General features: G+C 18.0%; 6 protein-coding genes across 6 annotated transcripts; 5 read left to right on the forward strand and 1 right to left on the reverse strand.

The window, feature by feature from the left end:
* Positions 1-1,391: 1,391 nt before the first annotated feature.
* On the forward strand, positions 1,392-4,739 carry KIN (serine/threonine protein kinase KIN, putative; the record flags this gene model as incomplete). Its single annotated transcript, XM_028670840.1, has 1 exon — positions 1,392-4,739. One exon carries the CDS (start codon positions 1,392-1,394, stop codon positions 4,737-4,739), a length of 3,348 nt encoding a protein of 1,115 aa, XP_028527553.1.
* Positions 4,740-6,378: 1,639 nt separating this feature from the next.
* Positions 6,379-8,694, forward strand: PGAL8A_00213600 (aminopeptidase P, putative; the record flags this gene model as incomplete). The annotated part of the gene is made up of 1 exon (XM_028670841.1): positions 6,379-8,694. One exon carries the CDS (start codon positions 6,379-6,381, stop codon positions 8,692-8,694), a length of 2,316 nt encoding a protein of 771 aa, XP_028527554.1.
* A 1,992-nt stretch (positions 8,695-10,686) lies between these two features.
* On the forward strand, positions 10,687-11,160 carry PGAL8A_00213700 (nifU protein, putative; the record flags this gene model as incomplete). Its single annotated transcript, XM_028670842.1, has 1 exon — positions 10,687-11,160. One exon carries the CDS (start codon positions 10,687-10,689, stop codon positions 11,158-11,160), a length of 474 nt encoding a protein of 157 aa, XP_028527555.1.
* An 800-nt stretch (positions 11,161-11,960) lies between these two features.
* On the reverse strand, positions 11,961-12,662 carry PGAL8A_00213800 (mitochondrial ribosomal protein S11 precursor, putative; the record flags this gene model as incomplete). The annotated part of the gene is made up of 1 exon (XM_028670844.1): positions 11,961-12,662. The coding sequence occupies one exon, from the start codon at positions 12,660-12,662 to the stop codon at positions 11,961-11,963; it is 702 nt and encodes a 233-aa protein (XP_028527556.1).
* Positions 12,663-13,974: 1,312 nt separating this feature from the next.
* PGAL8A_00213900 (6-phosphogluconate dehydrogenase, decarboxylating, putative) lies at positions 13,975-15,390 on the forward strand (the record flags this gene model as incomplete). Its single annotated transcript, XM_028670845.1, has 1 exon — positions 13,975-15,390. The coding sequence occupies one exon, from the start codon at positions 13,975-13,977 to the stop codon at positions 15,388-15,390; it is 1,416 nt and encodes a 471-aa protein (XP_028527557.1).
* A 1,472-nt stretch (positions 15,391-16,862) lies between these two features.
* PGAL8A_00214000 (conserved Plasmodium protein, unknown function) lies at positions 16,863-17,381 on the forward strand (the record flags this gene model as incomplete). The annotated part of the gene is made up of 1 exon (XM_028670846.1): positions 16,863-17,381. The coding sequence occupies one exon, from the start codon at positions 16,863-16,865 to the stop codon at positions 17,379-17,381; it is 519 nt and encodes a 172-aa protein (XP_028527558.1).
* Between the last annotated feature and the right edge of the window lie 561 nt (positions 17,382-17,942).

The following is a 17,942-nucleotide window of genomic DNA, read 5'->3' on the forward strand; positions in this document are numbered from 1 at the left end:
TTTTTTTTTTTTTTTTTTTTTTTCTTTTTTTTTTTTTTTTTTTTTTTATTTCTATCCTTTTATGTTTTTCCCTTTTCTCTAAATTATCATATTTCAATATAATTTTTGTTTCATAAATCTTATGATTTTTTTCTATATTTGAAAGTTTTTATATTTCTTCGTTTTATACTTTAACTATTTTTTTTTTTTTTTTTCTTAATAAATATTCATATTTAAATGTTGTTAAAATTTTGAATCTATTTTTTAATATTTTTTTATATTCATTATATTCAAAATAAGTAATAATTAAATATTTTATTTTAAATTTTTTTTTTTTTTTTTTTTTTTTTTTTTTTNAAAAAAAAAAAAAAAAAAAAAAAAAAAAAAAAAATGGTTTTTATATTATTCTATAATTAGTAGTATACCTTTATTTTTAAAATATAATTATTTTAATCTAATGTATCTTACAAAAATAAATCTTTTTTATAATTTAAAGTTAAAAAATTTAATATGCATATTCTCATATTTTTTTACATTTCTTTTATAATTTTTATAAGAGTTATTCTATATTATTCTATTTTATTTTTTAGTAGAGAATCAATAATTAAAAAGTTACATAAAATTACTTTCATCATTATTCAATTTGGACTTTTTTTTTTTTTTTTTTTTTTATATTACTAACTTTTAAAATATATGAATATATGGAAAAAAATTTTGGGGAATTAGAAAAATTACTAAATGTAAAAAAGTAAATTAAAATTACAAAGATTGTCTTTTTATTCAGTTTGCATTAATAGAAAGAAAAAAAAAAAAAAAAAAAAAAAAAAGATATAATATATATATTTACATATGTAATAATTTAATTATCACTTATTTTTGTCATTAAATTTTAATGAAATACAACCTATTCATAAATTATTTTTCTTCAGTTAGATTTATTCTTAAAAACCTTTTTGTTCTTTATTTTATTATTAATAATTTTTAAGGTATATTATTTTGAATTCATTAAAATTATAATAAAATAAATTATATTTTAATTTTATGTAAAATGTTTAATTTCAACTTTTTTTAAAATAAAGTAATGAAATATAAAAATAGTTCATATTATTTTTAAAATCTTATATATTTTTTGTGTAATAATTAAAATAAAAAATGTATAAAAATCAAGATATACACAAAGAACAAATAAAAACACTAAATAATTTAGAATAATAATAAAGTAAGAAAAAATTAAATTATAAGAAATTTTTATAAAAAAAGTTAAAGATCTTAAAGAATATTAAAATATAATATTTTAGGGTTTTTTATTATTATTATTTTTTTTTTTTAATTACATTAGTTATCTGTATATTTAATAAAAAATTATTTAAATTTTTCTTTACATATAAGACATTAATTAATCTAACAAAGCTATGAATTCAATAAAAAAAATAGGAAATAATTTAAATGATCTGAATAAGCAACTAAATGTATCGAAAGAAGAAAAAAATAATATTAATTCTTTATTATACATAAATAAAATTAAGAAAAAAAATATCTGTAATTTTAAGAGTTTAAATAGAAATAAAATATGTGAATTAAAAATAGATGAAAATAGTAAAAAAATGTTATTTTCATCCAATGAAAAAACTTATGAAAACAAATTTAAAAATAATGGAAATTTTATTAATAGAAAAAGTAAATGTAAATTAATTAGTAAAATTAATGAAGAAATATATGACAGAAGGTATGGTTGTAAAAACAAAGAACTAAATATGTTAAAATGTCAGAAAGATAAAAATTTATTAACAAATTTTGAAAATGTAAATATTTCCTGTACTAAAAAAAAAGAAAATGAAAATAAATGTAAATTAATTCATAAAAATAAGGAAAATAATCAAAATTGTAGTGAACACATTTCAGACAAAAGTACTAAATGCAATTTCATAAAAACAATTAATTCAAGCACAAAAAACATCACCAATATAAACTCAATTTTAAAAGAAAAATATAAAAAAAAAAAAAGTTTTAAAAATAAAGAATGGAATTCATTAAGTATTTCACTGAAAACTCAAGATATAAAAATAGATAACACTTTACACATAAACAAAAGTAAATATAAATTTGAAAAATTAAAAAAAAGAAGTTTTGACTTTTTAAAAAATACAAGTTCAAAAAATAGAACGATACAAGAACCAATAAATGAAATAGAAAAATCTAAACAAAATATAAATAATAAAAATAAATTATTGAATAAATTTGAAACTAAATTGAAACATGTATTACAATGTGATAATATTTCTAAAGGAAAGGAATATAAAGATATATATCAATGCAAAAATGAGTGTAAAACCCCTGAAAATTATGTAGAAAATATATATGCAAATAAAGAAAGATATATAAAAAATATAATAGGTTATAATACAAACTTAAAAAATGGTGAAGAAGGCAATTTATTAATTAAAAAAAGTGCATTTAGTAATAGCAAAACAGAAACAAAATGCCTAGAAGAAAATGAGGAAACAATTAGTCAAATAAATGAGCATAAAGTAAGCATAAATTTCTTTAAAAAAAATTTGGAAGAGACAGAAATTATTGAAAAATTAATATATATAAATTTAAAAAAAAAAAATCAATTGATCCAAAAAAGGGAAAAAGATAAAGATGAAGGTGATGATGATCAAAAAGAGGAAATTGAAGAAATAGAAGTAAAAACAAAAGAAAAAAATGAAGAAAAAAGTAAAGGGATAATCCACAAAAAAAAAGAAAAAAAGACACAAAAAAAGGATAAATGGAAAATTTTAAAGAATGAATTAAAAGGAAAAATAAAAAAAAAATATATAAAAGAGTATTTAAATATATTAAAAAATAATAAAACATATAAAATAATAGTTGTAAAAAATAATAATAAAGAGGTTGGGAATTATATTATAACAAATAAAATAGGTAAAGGAACATTTGGAGAAGTTTGCTTAGGAATTCATATGTATACTTATGAAATAGTGGCTGTTAAAATTTTAAATAAAAAAAAGTTATTACAAATGATAAGCTATGATAAAATAATGAAAGAAATAGAAATACATAAAAGTATTGATCATAATCACATATGTAGATTCTATGAAGTGCATGAAAACATAAAAAATTTATATATGATTTTAGAATATTTACCTAATGGGGATTTATTAACATATATCTATAAAAATAATTATATAAATGAAAATAAAGCAAGAAGAATTTTATATCAATTAATAAGTGCTGTTGAATATTTACACAAAATCAATATTGTACATCGTGATTTAAAACCTGAAAATATATTACTAGATTACAATAACAATGTTAAGTTAATTGATTTTGGATTGTCTACCATTTTTAATCAGAATAATTTATTAACAACATCATGTGGATCACCTTTTTATACATCTCCTGAAATTTTATTAGGTAATAAATACAAAGCAGAATCAACTGATGTATGGTCCTTAGGTATCATTTTATTTTTATTACTGAACAATAAATTACCATTTAATCATAATGATTTAAATAAGCTATTTCAAAAAATTATAAAAGGGATATTACATTTTGAACCATATGTATCTTTAAATGCAAAAAATTTAATTCAAAATATGTTAAATGTAAATTTTAAAAAAAGATATTCACTAAATGATATTAAAAATCACATATGGTTTACTAATCATAACTTGAAAATAAATTTAAATAACTTAGATAATGGATGCAACTTAATCGATTGTGATACATGTTTATATAAGATAATTTTTCAGAATAATGATTATTATAATGATTTTATAATAAATAAAATATGTAAAATAACTAATTTAGATAAAAATAACATATATAATCAATTAAAAAATGAAAAAAAAAATTTTATTAAAACAGCATTTCATCTTTTGCTCAATAAATCTATTAGAATATTGTCAAAAAAAAATTATTTATTTTCTAATTTTATATTGATTAAAAAGGACAACATTCCTTTGATCTCAAATATTAAAGATGACAATAATAATGAAGTTACCTCTTCTTGTAATAATTCATTGAATAATAGTTTATTAAAAATAATTAATAAACAAAAAGATATGCACTATCTCAACATTTTCAATATTAGTAAGGATAATAAAAATATTACAGAACAAAAATCCTTAGAAGGAACATGCAGCAGAAAAAGCAATACTAATAATTTTAATATTACCAATAAAATTCATGATTCTACTAATACAAATAATGATAACTATGTAAATAATTGCAAAAGAAATATAATAAACAACAAAAAAAAACATATTAAAATAAATATACTTGATAAAAATAAAGGAGATAAGTCTAATTTAAAAGAAAACAAGTGTCATATACTTTCTAATAAGAATAATAATAGTAAAACCAATTTTAAGAAATATATAAGAACTATTCATACAAATGATGATAAAGTAAATAATAATTATAATTATTTAAAAAATAAAAGTAGTATTAAAAAGAAAGGTAATAACAGTAATAGTTTAAAAGATAAAAATAATTATATAACAGGTAATTATGTTGATATTAAAAGTGTATATAAGGGAAACAGTAATAAAATTAAAATAAAAGAAACTAGATTAAATTTATTAGATAAAGTGCTTTATCAGAATAATTACAAATTTAGACGTCATTCTATGTTAACTTATAATGAAATAAAAAAAATATCACTGGAATCTCATGAAATAAAAAATGAAAATAACCTATTAAGCATTGATACATTTAATAAGTACTATGACAACTGTAAACTAAAAACAAAATAAAAACCTTTTGATTAAAGGGAAGGATGTTACTGTTTTAAAAAAAAAAATGGTATAATAAACAACGAATATGCAACATAATAAATATATCAAATAATAATAAAAATAAGTTATCAGGAAAATATCCCAATTAAATAAGAAAAATTATAAATTAAGTGATAAAATTATTTTTAATAAAAATATTAACTATTATAAAAAAAAAAAAAAAAGTCAAAGGAAATTCTTATTAATAATAAAGACCATAATTTTTTAAATAATAAATATTATATAGAAAGAAATTTAATGAACAAATTTAACAAACATTTAAATTATTCTAATAATTATAATAATATTTTAAGAGAAAAAAAAAAAAAAAATTAGTATTAATATTTAAAATATTTGTATATGAAGTTTATAAAAAATATATATATGAAACATTCATATATTTTTAAAATAAAATTTCTAAAAGAATAAAATATCTATAATAAATAAATTAATATGTTTTTATTTCATATGACATAAAATTATATATATGTATATATATATATATATATGCTTAAAAGAAAAAAAGAAAAAAAGAAATTTTTATACATGATAAGAATGTAGTACAAACTTATAATTCTAAAATGACTGTGGTTATTTTTTTTTTAGTGAAAAATTGATATGTTTCTTATATTTTTTCTATAATTATAAAAAAAAAAAAAAAAAAAATTCACAAGATATCAGTTATGAAGTCTTATTATTTTTATTTTTTTTTATGTTCCTTTTATATGTAAAAACAATATTAATAAAATATAGCAAAAAATACAATAATAAATTAATTTTACTTCATTTAATTTTTATATTTTTAAATATCCGTGTACCTATAAATACATATATATATATATTTTATTTTTGTGTATTAGAAAGCTCATTTTTCTTATTGTATTATGTCCTTTTCATTTTATGGTTGTGTTTTTTTTAATTTTTTTGTATAATATTCTAGAAATTTTACTAAAAAATTTAGAATTTTTTTTAACAATTTTTTTTTTTTTTTTTTTTATTATTAAGAAAATTTTAAGCATTCTAATAAAATTGAATATATAGGCTTGTTTATGTTAGTATAACTATGATAAATTTTTTAAATTATTTTTGTTTGAATGCACTCATTAATAAAAGAAATATATATTACTAGAAATTATAAATTTATAAGTTTATAATTTTCAATTTTCAATTATTCTGAGTCATAATAAAAGATTTTATTTTTTTAAAATTTTTTATTAATTTTTTATTTTTTAAAGTTAAGATTTCTACAAAATTAAAATTCCAAGCATAAAACCATTTTATTTGATTTATTAATTCTAATTCTAACAAAAATTTATGTTTTAATTATTTTTATAAGTACATCTGCAACAATACTTGTTAATCATAATTTTTAATTTTTCCATTTTTAATATCATAATAATTTTCTTCCTTTTTTTAAAACGTAGTTCTTTTAAATAGAAATATTTGTTTAAAAACTGAATAATTATATTCTTCAATGTTTTTTAAGAAAAAAGAAAATCTTATATTGCATGCATTGCATAAGAATATCCATTTGTTATTAACACAATTTTTTTTTAATATTTTTATATTATTTTAATATTTTTTATTTTTTATTTTTTTTTTTTTTTTTTTGCTAAATATGCATTTAAAATTTATTTTGTATGTATTTTTCTTTTTAATGGTATTCCATTTAAGTTTTATTAATAGAAGAAAAGGAAAAGGTTTTATTGCAGCTTATTATTTAAATTCAAAAATTAAATCTCAAAATAATATAAATGAATATCCCCAAAATAAAATAAATGAATTTTGTTTAAATAACAAAGTGTGCAATGTTTTGTATGCAAAATACTTTAAAAAAGTTTTTGAAAACTTGAATTTACGTGCAAATCAGGAAGATAAAAAAGGATTACCTATCTCAAACAATTTAAACAATATTGGAAAATCATATATTAACACAATTAATGAAACTATGGCTGAAGATCACAATATAAAACCGCATAAAACCCGATTAGAAGAATTAAAAACTGTTATGAAAAGAAATAATATAGATGTATATATATTAATGAACAATGATGAACATAATTCGGAAATAATAAATGATAAAGATAAAAAGATTTATTTTTTAAGTAATTTTAGTGGAGCTGATGGAACTTTAATAATAACACAAGATGAACAAATATTATATGTTAATGCATTATATGAATTACAAGCAAATAAAGAATTAGATAAAGATATTTTTACATTAAAAATTATAAGAATAAATAATAGAGAGGAAATATATGATACTATTTCTTCTTTACAATTTAATAATATTGCTTTTGATGGAAAAAACACTGGTGTTCGTTTTTTTGAAAAATTAAGAAAAAGCATTTCTCAAAAATATACCAATAGAAAAATTGAAGAAAAAGTTATATATGGTAATAACTTTGATTATTTAAAACAAAATAATAATATTAATCTACTGATATTAGAAAATTCTTTAGTAGAAATAAAAAATTTTGAAGTAAATACGAAAAGTGTGTTCATACATGATTTAACATTCAATGGGTCATCTATCGCTGAAAAAATTGCTAAAATGAAGTACTCTTTTATCGAAGAAATTAAAGACGTAAATAATATATTAATTTCGGAATTAGATGAAATAGCTTATTTTTTAAATTTACGTGGTTATGATTACAAATTTTCTCCTTTGTTTTATTCGTATTTATTGTTTCAATTTAATAGACAGAAAAATGATTTTGATAAAATTATTCTATTTACTATTGTTAATAATTTAACAGAGGAAGTTAAAGATTATTTAAATAAGAATAACATTATTATAAAAGATTATGAAAGTGTAATAGAATATTTAAGGGATAACATCTCAACAAAACTACAGGATATAAATGGTAGTAAAACTGTTATAGATTTAACAGAAGATAATTATAACAACACAGAACTAATATCTTATGATATTTCATTAAGTCCATTTATTAATTTGATCATTTATATGTTATTTAACAAAAAAAATGTTTTGTTACAAAACTCACCAATTGTAAATATGAAAGCAATAAAAAATGATATTGAAATAGAGAATATGAAGGAAGCACATATATTAGATGCTTTAGCATTATTACAATTTTTTCATTGGGTTAACGAAAAAAAAAAGTCAAAAGAATTATTTAATGAAACAGAAATTTCTTTAAAAAATAAAATTGATTATTTTAGATCAACTAAAAAGAATTTTCTCTTTCCTTCATTTGCTACGATATCAGCAATAGGACCAAATGCAGCAATAATTCACTATGAATCAACAGAATCAAGTAACACGAAAATTTCTCCAAATATTTATTTGTTAGATTCAGGTGGACAATATTTACATGGAACTACAGATGTAACTAGGACTACACATTTTGGAGAACCAACAGAAGAAGAAAAAAAAGCATATACTTTAGTTTTAAAAGGACATTTACATTTAAGAAAAGTTATTTTTGCATCTTATACAAACTCTCTTGCATTAGATTTTATGGCTCGCTCTTATTTATTTAAAAATTATATGGATTATAGTCATGGAACTGGGCATGGGGTTGGTCTATCTTTAAACGTTCATGAAGGAGGTTGTTCAATTTCTCCAGTTTCTGGTACCCCTTTAAAAGAAAACATGGTTCTTTCTAATGAACCTGGTTATTATTTAGAAAATAAATTTGGTATAAGAATTGAAAATATGCAATATGTAATTGTTAAAAAGAAAAAAGACAATACAGAATATCTTTCCTTTAATGATTTAACTGTTTATCCTTATGAAAAAAAATTGTTAGATTTTTCTCTTTTAAATCAGGAGGAAATTAGGGATATTAATGAGTACCATGATAATATCAGAAAAACATTATTACCATTATTAAAAGAAAATCCAACAGAATATGATGAAGGCATTATAGATTATTTAATGGAAATTACTGAACCGATTTTAATCTAGTTTTTTTTTTCATTTCCTTTTTTATTGCATATTTATTTTTACTACTCAAAAAAATTAATAATATTATATGTATGTTTTTTTTTTTTTTTTTTTGTTTCCATTTATAATTATTATTCAGAAATTTCAACAATAAAAAAGAAAAATAATAAGTGTTATTATTGAAATTATATATATACTTGCTTAAATATATATAATAAAATTTTTTGGATATTTTTGTAAAGTTTATTATGCATATACAAGGTAATGAAATTTATCTTTATTAAGATTATAATTCAAAACTTGTAAGCAACTATTTTCAATTAAATATATATAAAGTTATATAAATTAATTTTTATTAATTTTCTTTTTTATATGATATTTGTTGAATAATTATATAACTCTTAATTGTCCACATTACCAGAAGCATGTAAAATTAAAAAAAAAAAAAAAAAATGTACTTTTTTCTATTGTTAAAGTTGTAAATAGAAGAAAAGGAAAGATCTAATATATTTTCTTCAAAATTCTGGAAAATAATAAAAAGAAAAATAATTTATAAATTACATTATTTAATTATGTTGTTGATATATTTGAAAAAAATAAATTTATATTTTTATTTCCCTGTAAATAAAATTTAATTTTCTATATCTATAAAACTTGCGTTTAATGAAAAAAAAGACCTTTTAAATATTCTACAAATTTCTTTATGAAAACAAATTTCACCCTCTAGTTATATTAACGAAATAATGTGAAAGAAACAAATGACAAAAATTAATACATATATATGAGAGATAAAACTAGGAGAAATAATTAAGGAAAATAATATAAAAAAAAATATATATATAGTAGTTATTTGTGAATGAATAACATAAAAAAATGTTTCTCGTCAAAAAAAATAAAAAACATAAGGTATTGTAAAAAAGTTCAGCTTCTTTAATTAGAGTCTATATCATATATGTGGTTATTTCAATATAACGGTATATATATTAATATATAATTAAATATGTAAATACATTATATATATTAAAATGTTTATATATGTCCAAACATAAAATGATTGATAAAGAGTTAATACTAATGTACATAATATTTTAAACTATTTGGCCTTATAACTCTTTTAAATTATATTTTTACATATAGTTATTAAGTTTTTAACAAACTGTTTTTTATTATTTTAATGCATTATTGCCTCATTTAATTATGATGTTAAAACAATAAAAATTTAATTAAATATATATTTTTTTTTTTTTTTTTAAAGAAAATAAATTTGAGCCCCCAAAAAAAAAAAAAAAAAAAAAAAAAAAAAAAAAACATCATACACTTCTTACAATTTCAAAAGATTTCCAAAATAATGTTGAAAATAATCTTTAAACTTCACTTTTTTTATTAATTGCAATGAGCCCTGATTTATTTTAAAAAAAAAATTTTTTTTTTTTTTTTTCATAGATTTATACAAAATAAAATCAAAGAATTATTTTTGTTTTTAATTTTTTTTTTCTTTTTTTTTCTCTGAACATAAATAAAAAAATTAAATTCAATATTTTAAATTATATTAATTTTTAATATAAATATAAAAAAATTTCAAGATAAAGTTTTTTATTTTATTTTATTTTTTGTATATAAAAGAAATATAAAAATTTTTTAATTCCAATATTTTTATATATTTATTTTTTTGTTTTTATATAAAAAAAAAATTTTTTTTTTTGATACTATTAACTTAATTTTCACTTTTTGTTCTAATTAAAAATTTTTAAAAGTATTATATCATTTTTTTTTTTTAGCATCAATTTTTTTGTGATAATTTTGGTTATATTAATTATATAATTAAACTGAATTACATATGTTAAAAAAAGCAAATACGGAGTTTTTATATTTATTCTTTTAATATTACAACATTTTTAGTATATATAAAAAATATAGATATATAAAAAGCAGTAAGTATCAAAAAGATTTTTTTTTTATACTTTTATCATATATATATATATTTATATATATTTTTCGGAGAAATTTGAAAAAATGGTTGGTAAAATTATTGAGATATGCAAACAAAAGGAAATTTTATATAAATTTTTTTTGAGGGGTAAATATATGAATAATTATATGTACACACGTAATTATAGTGATAATGTAAAGGATCACTTTAATAAGCCAAGAAATGTTGGGTCATTTGACAAAAATGAGAAAAATATCGGAACATCCATAGTTGGAAAGGCTTCTTGTGGTGATGTTATAAAATTACAATTAAAAATTGAAGATAATGTAATTAAAGATGCTCGTTTTATGGCATTTGGTTGTGGGTCAGCTATAGCTAGTAGTTCATATGCAACAGAATTAATAAAAGGAAAAACAATTGATGAAGCTTTAAAAATTAAAAATGATGATATTGCTTCCCATTTAAATCTACCCCCTGTTAAAATCCATTGTAGTTTATTAGCAGAAGATGCTATAAAACATGCCATTAAAAATTACAGAGAAAAAGTTATAAATTGATTAATTTAGAATAAAGATGTTTTTGATTTTGAATAATTTTTTTATTATTCATATTTTCTTTCACTTTCAAGCTTTAATGATGAACCAATATCATACACATCCTTTATTGGCTTTAATTTTATTTTTTTAAATAAAAAGAAAATACAATAATATAAATGATGTAGTATAATTTTATATTGTAAGTATTTCAAGTTTTTTATTTTCTTTTTTAAATTATATATATAACATAAAATTTAGTTGGTAGTATTTTGATACAACTATTTATTTCCACTTTGAAATTATACTATACAAAATTGGCTATTAGTGTTTTAATTTATCCAATTTTATTATTTTTATTTTTTTTTTTTTTTTATATTTACCATCACAAAAATTTGCAATTATTATTATATTATTATTTTTTGTTTTTCATATATATATATATTTTTTTTTATTTTAAATTAAAAAAAATATAAAAGTAAAGATATATTTTTTAAAACGTAATTTATCAAAATGATAGTAATAAAACAAATATAAACAATATTCGAAAAAAATTCATACGCATACTAAATAAAAAGTAATAAAGAATAACTAAAAAATGTCATATTATATAAATTCAAAATAATTATCAAAATAATACATAAAACAAAGTATTAAAAAAAAACTTTGCATGTCTTTGATTTTACCAAATTTTTTTTTTTTCTGTATATTATATTTTTTATCAATTTTACATATTAAAAGATAAAAATAAATAAAAAAAGGTATAATTCTAAATAAAAGAATATATATAAAATATGTCTTCTATCAATATGTTTATACATTTTTCAGACTCGTCTTCTTTTTCTTGGCTTTGATGCATTTAACCCACATTTCGGCAATCTAGGTTCATGTATTATATGTGTTATATTTAAATTATTCGCATACATTGCTTGTAAAATTGTTTCAACTCTCATAATTCTTCTAAATTTTACATCAATAGAAAATATTCCAAGTCTTCTACATTTTTTAGCTATATTTTCACCTATTCTATAAGCACATCTTTCACTTTGTTGTAATGATTTAGTGAAACCTACATTCCCAGCAAAGGAACCAAATATAGTTTTATAATTTTTACTTTTATTTACAACTTGAATATGTACATTATTTTTTGAAGTGGTAATAACAGCTCGAAAAGAATCAGTTGGTTCTATTATTAAATTATTTTTATCTCTATCTACATTATGAAATTCCTCCCTATCACCAAATAATTTAAATCTTCTTTTGTGACCTTGACAATTTTTAAGAGTTTCTCTTGTAATATTTTTTTTTTTTCTATCTTGCTTCTTTACGGTTTCCTTTAGATTTGTTATTGCTTCTACCGCTTCTTGTGATAATGTGGTATAATTTCTATGTGTTTTTTTATTTAAATTAATAAAATTTATTTTAAAACTATTTATATTTTCCTTAAGAGCACTTAAACACAAACAAAATCTACTATTATTTCTTAAAAAAAAATTTTTATTTAGTACACTAATAACTCTAAACATTATATTAACAAGAAAAAAAAAAAAAAAAAAAAAAAAAGTAGGACAATATTATGAAAATCACATATCAATTTTAAAATCCCTCATATATAAAAACATCTTTTTTTCTTTTTCTTAGTAGTACCATTTTTATATTACGTATATATAAAATGAAAAATAAAAGAATTTATGAAAATTTTCTTGTTAGAAGTAGTAAAACAAAATTAAATATAAGTATATTTACATTTTTTTGAAATTTTTAAAACTTATCTAGTCAATCCTATTTTTCAAAATTATTTCATATTCTTTATAGTTTTATAATTATATTTTTCATGACATATTATTATATTGTATTTTCTTTTCTTACACTTCTATTTTTATTTATTTATTTTTTTTTTTATTTCTTTATTACAACATATTTTACAGTAAATATTTCTATATATAAAAAAAAAGAAATATGTATATTTTAGTAAATTTTTTGAAGAATTTTTATTTTCTAGAGTTTTTATATGTAGATATTATTTATCTAAAAAATTATTGCATATATATACATAAATGTACATATATTGAACATTATATTTTTAGGTAACAAAAAATATTAATATAAAAAAAAAAAAATAAAAATGTAATATAATTATCTATATTTTTTTTTTTTTTACAAAGCTTTTTATATTTCACATGTACTAAATAATGTTTTAATATATTGTGCTATTCTTAATAAAAAAAATTTTTTTTTTATATATTAATATTGTATAAAATATAAAAGTGTCAATAAAAATTAGATTCAAAAGAATTTAGATTCTTAAAATAATTAAATTTTTTGAAAAGTACTTCAATTAAAAATATATAACATATAAAATATTGATCATTCATTTATAAAATAAAATGATAAAATTTAATAAATTTGATTAACGAATATATAATTAAATGTATTTTATTTCATGAAAATTAATAAAGTAAATTTTATTTAATAAAAATTAGTCATTAACATAATCTTTAAAAAAAAAAAAAATTTAATTATTATTTATGCATGAAATTAATGCTACTAGTTATTTGTCAAGTATTTTTTTCACTTTATGTAAATTTTTTTTTTTTTATTTTTAATTAAAATTTATAAAATTTATTATAATTATACAAAATTGTATGCTTTAAATTATATATATGAATATATTTTTTTTATAACAGTATAAACAAAAATTATTTTAGATATAATATATACAGTGATCTCTTATTTTTACATAAAGTTCAAATGTGCATATAATTTATATGTACATAAATAAATATTCATTAAATAATATTTTTACATATTGATATTTAAACATTTTTTTATTTAAAAATGGAAAATAAGTGTGATATAGGCTTAATAGGTTTAGCTGTTATGGGTCAAAATTTGAGTTTAAATATTGCTAGTAAAGGTTTTAAAATAGGTGTATATAATAGAACATATAGTAGAACAGAAGAGACAATGAAAAGAGCAAAAGAAGAAAAATTAGTTGTATATGGTTATAAAACATTATTGGAGCTAATTAATAATTTAAAAAAACCAAGAATAGTTATACTATTAATACAAGCAGGTCCAGCTGTTGACGAAAATATAAATAACATATTAAGTTATTTTGAGGAAGGAGATATAATTATTGATGGTGGAAATGAATGGTATCAAAATTCAGAAAGAAGAATAAATTTATGTAAAGAAAAAAAAGTTGAATATTTAGCTATGGGAGTAAGTGGTGGAGAAGCAGGAGCAAGGTATGGTTGTTCTTTTATGCCAGGAGGTTCTAAATATGCATATGATTGTGTTAAGAATATTTTAGAAAAATGTTCAGCTCATGTTGGAGATTCCCCTTGTGTTACTTATATAGGAGCAGGTTCTTCAGGAAACTATGTAAAAATGGTACACAATGGTATTGAATATGGAGACATGCAATTAATATCTGAAAGTTATATTATTATGAAAAATATATTAAATTATGATAATAGAAAATTATCTGAAGTTTTTAAAAAATGGAATGAGGGGATATTGAATTCTTATTTAATTGAAATTACTTCAAAAATTCTTGAAAAAAAAGATGAACTTACTGATAATTATGTAATAGATATGATTCTAGATATTGCTGGTGCTAAAGGAACAGGAAAATGGACTATGCTTGAATCAATAGAAAGAGGAATCCCCTGTCCTACTATATGTGCTGCTTTAGATGCACGTAACATTAGTACTTTTAAAGAGTTAAGAACCAAAGCCGACTTAAATTTTAACAGTGAAACGAAAAATTGTTTATGTGAAGATATAAACACTATTGAAAATGATATTTTAAATGCTCTATATTGCTGCAAGATTATTTCTTACACACAAGGATTATTTCTTTTAAAACAGGTTTCTAATGAAATGAATTGGGAATTAGATTTAGGAGAAATTGCAAGGATATGGAGAGGGGGATGTATAATTAGAGCAGTGTTTTTAGATCGAATAACAAAAGCATTTAAAAATGATAAGAAATTAGAATTATTATTATTAGACAAGGATTTTTCAGAAGAAATTAAAAATAAATTACCTTCTTTAAAAAAAATAGTTCAATTAGCTACTCAATATTCTATTCCAATTCCTGCATTTTCAGCTAGTTTAGCATATTTTGAAATGATTACATCAAAAAATTTACCTCTTAATTTAGTACAAGCACAAAGAGATTATTTTGGTTCACATACTTATAAAAGAATTGATCGTGAAGGAAATTATCATACTCTTTGGAGTTGAAGTATATTATATATATATATATATTTATTTATATATACACTAATAGATACACACAGATATTTATGTTTGCCACAAATATAATATTCTTTAATATATAAATTGTAATATTTTAAAAGGAAATACCTAGAATGATTAAAACATAATTTTAAAAAATCGCATTTTTTTAAATTATGGATTTATTTTATTTCTTTTTTTATTTGATAACACAAAAAAACTTAATATAATTACAATAAGAATATAAAATACAATAGAAATCCTTAAACTACAAATTTATTATATACAAATAAAAAATCTTTATGCAATTTACATTTAATTTACTATGCATGTTTAAAAAAATTTAAAATATATATTTTTTTTTTTTTTTTTGTTTTTTTATTAAAAAACTTTATGTTCTTCAAAAAAAAACATTTATATATAAATACAAACATATGTATATATTAATTCATCTATTATTTTTTAATTCAAAATATATGGTTAATAAAATTATGTATTGATGTTATTATCTTTCAAACAAAATTTGAACTTGTCCTATCATTTTTTTAGACATTAAATTTGGGATTATATTATGGAAAAAAAAATTAAATTATAAGGACTAATTCATATTATATATGATTTCTATAAAAATTTGTTTATAACAAATGAAATTAAAAACATTATTCTTTTTTTTGGAAAATATAGCAAAAAAACATTAAGTTTTTTAAAAAATTTAATTTTATATAAAATTCTCAAAAGTATGTTTTACCTCCTTAAATTTTATATGAGTATTTTTTTATTAAATGAGCTTAATATATTTTTGTTACAATTTTTTATATATTGCAGAATGTATTCTTTTATGAATTCAAAAAAAAGAAAAAAAGTTTAATATGTAAAATGTAGTTATATGTAATTCAAAAAAATATAATCAAATAAATGTTGATTTTCTTCAGTTTTTTTTACATAGAAATACATTAAAATATTCTGGGCATTTCCTTTTTTGTATTGATAATTTTTTTTCATATAATGTTTACTTTTTTTTAGAATAGAGCACATAAGTCATGGATTAATATATTTTTTTAATTTTTTTTTTTTTTTTTTTTTTTTTTTAATGATATAGGTGTGAAATATAACAATTTTAATAATAAATAAAAGTGTTTATAAATTTTCGGTTTATTAAGTTGTGTAAATATAATAAAATTTTTTAACTTTTCTTTTTTGTATTAAAATAATAAAATTATATTAGTTTTAAATTATTTTTCTTTATTTTTTAAATATTAATACAAAAAAAAAAAAAAAAAAAAAAAGAAAAAAAATACATGTTAATAGTTATTTTAATTTTGAAATAATTTTTTTTTGTAGAGTTTTTTTTTGTCTTTTTTTTATTAAATTTATTTTTATTTATCGTTTATTTTTTTTTTTTTTTTTTAATATTAATTGTTTTCTCCTTGTTTTTTTGTGTCTGGATATTTTTTTTAATATGTTTTTACATGTCAATCATGGATAATTTATATTACTTCATGGTGCAGAATAATAGTGTACAACCAATAATTGTAAGACAACCATCAGCTATAATTATCCATAGTCAACCGAAATTACCAATAACATTGGATTTACCATCTCAAAATATAATTTTAAAAAGTGATGAACCACAGCCAATAATAGTTAGACAGCAAAATCCAAATGTCATCATTCAGAAACCACAAAATGAATTTTACAATAATCCAAAATTGGCAGTTGGATTACATGAGAAATTAAATGAAATTAACATGCATAATTTAAATATAATGGATGAAAGAAATAATGAAAATATAAATGCATTAAATAATTCACAATGTATTGATCACGTTGATCCATCCTACATTTATGACAATCATAATATTGCATATACAAATAAAAACATCCCTATAAATAATATGTATTTTAATTATACTGCTTTAGATAATGAAAATAAATATGCACATTACAACACAATGCCATATTCTATTAACAATGCAGCTTATATTAATCCCAATTAAAAATTTTAGAAAGATGAAAAAAAAGGAATCATTCATGAAAAAACTATTTTCAGTTAACTTATTATCTAAAAATAAAATATAACAAAACAAATATATAAGAAAATTTTAATAATCATAAAAAAATTGGTATAATGTATTATAATGAACATGCATAATTTTAATTTAAATAGCTTTCTACTCTAATATTTGTTAGTGATAATTATTTAAATATGCTCTAAATGTTTATATTATTTTAATATAGTGATGAAAAAAAATATATGTATTTACGTGTGTAACTAGCTATTATCCTGTTTTCACAGAAAAAAAGATATTCATTTTATATATAATAACATTTTGGGAGTATGAGCATAATTATGATATATACATTGAATAAACTATATAAAAAATAAATAAAACTAATAAAATAAAATTTTTTAAGAGTGTATAAGAAAAAAAAAAGAAAATAGAAACTTTTTTAGAGAAAATGTATCAAAATTTTTGTTATATTTTTAATAAATTGAAAAATATGCAATTTTTTATTTTATATATTTTAGAAGACTAAATAATGATTTTTAATAAAAT

The sequence above is a fragment of the Plasmodium gallinaceum genome, assembly GCF_900005855.1.
Source record: "Plasmodium gallinaceum strain 8A genome assembly, contig: PGAL8A_v1_76, whole genome shotgun sequence".
NCBI lineage: Eukaryota > Apicomplexa > Aconoidasida > Haemosporida > Plasmodiidae > Plasmodium > Plasmodium gallinaceum.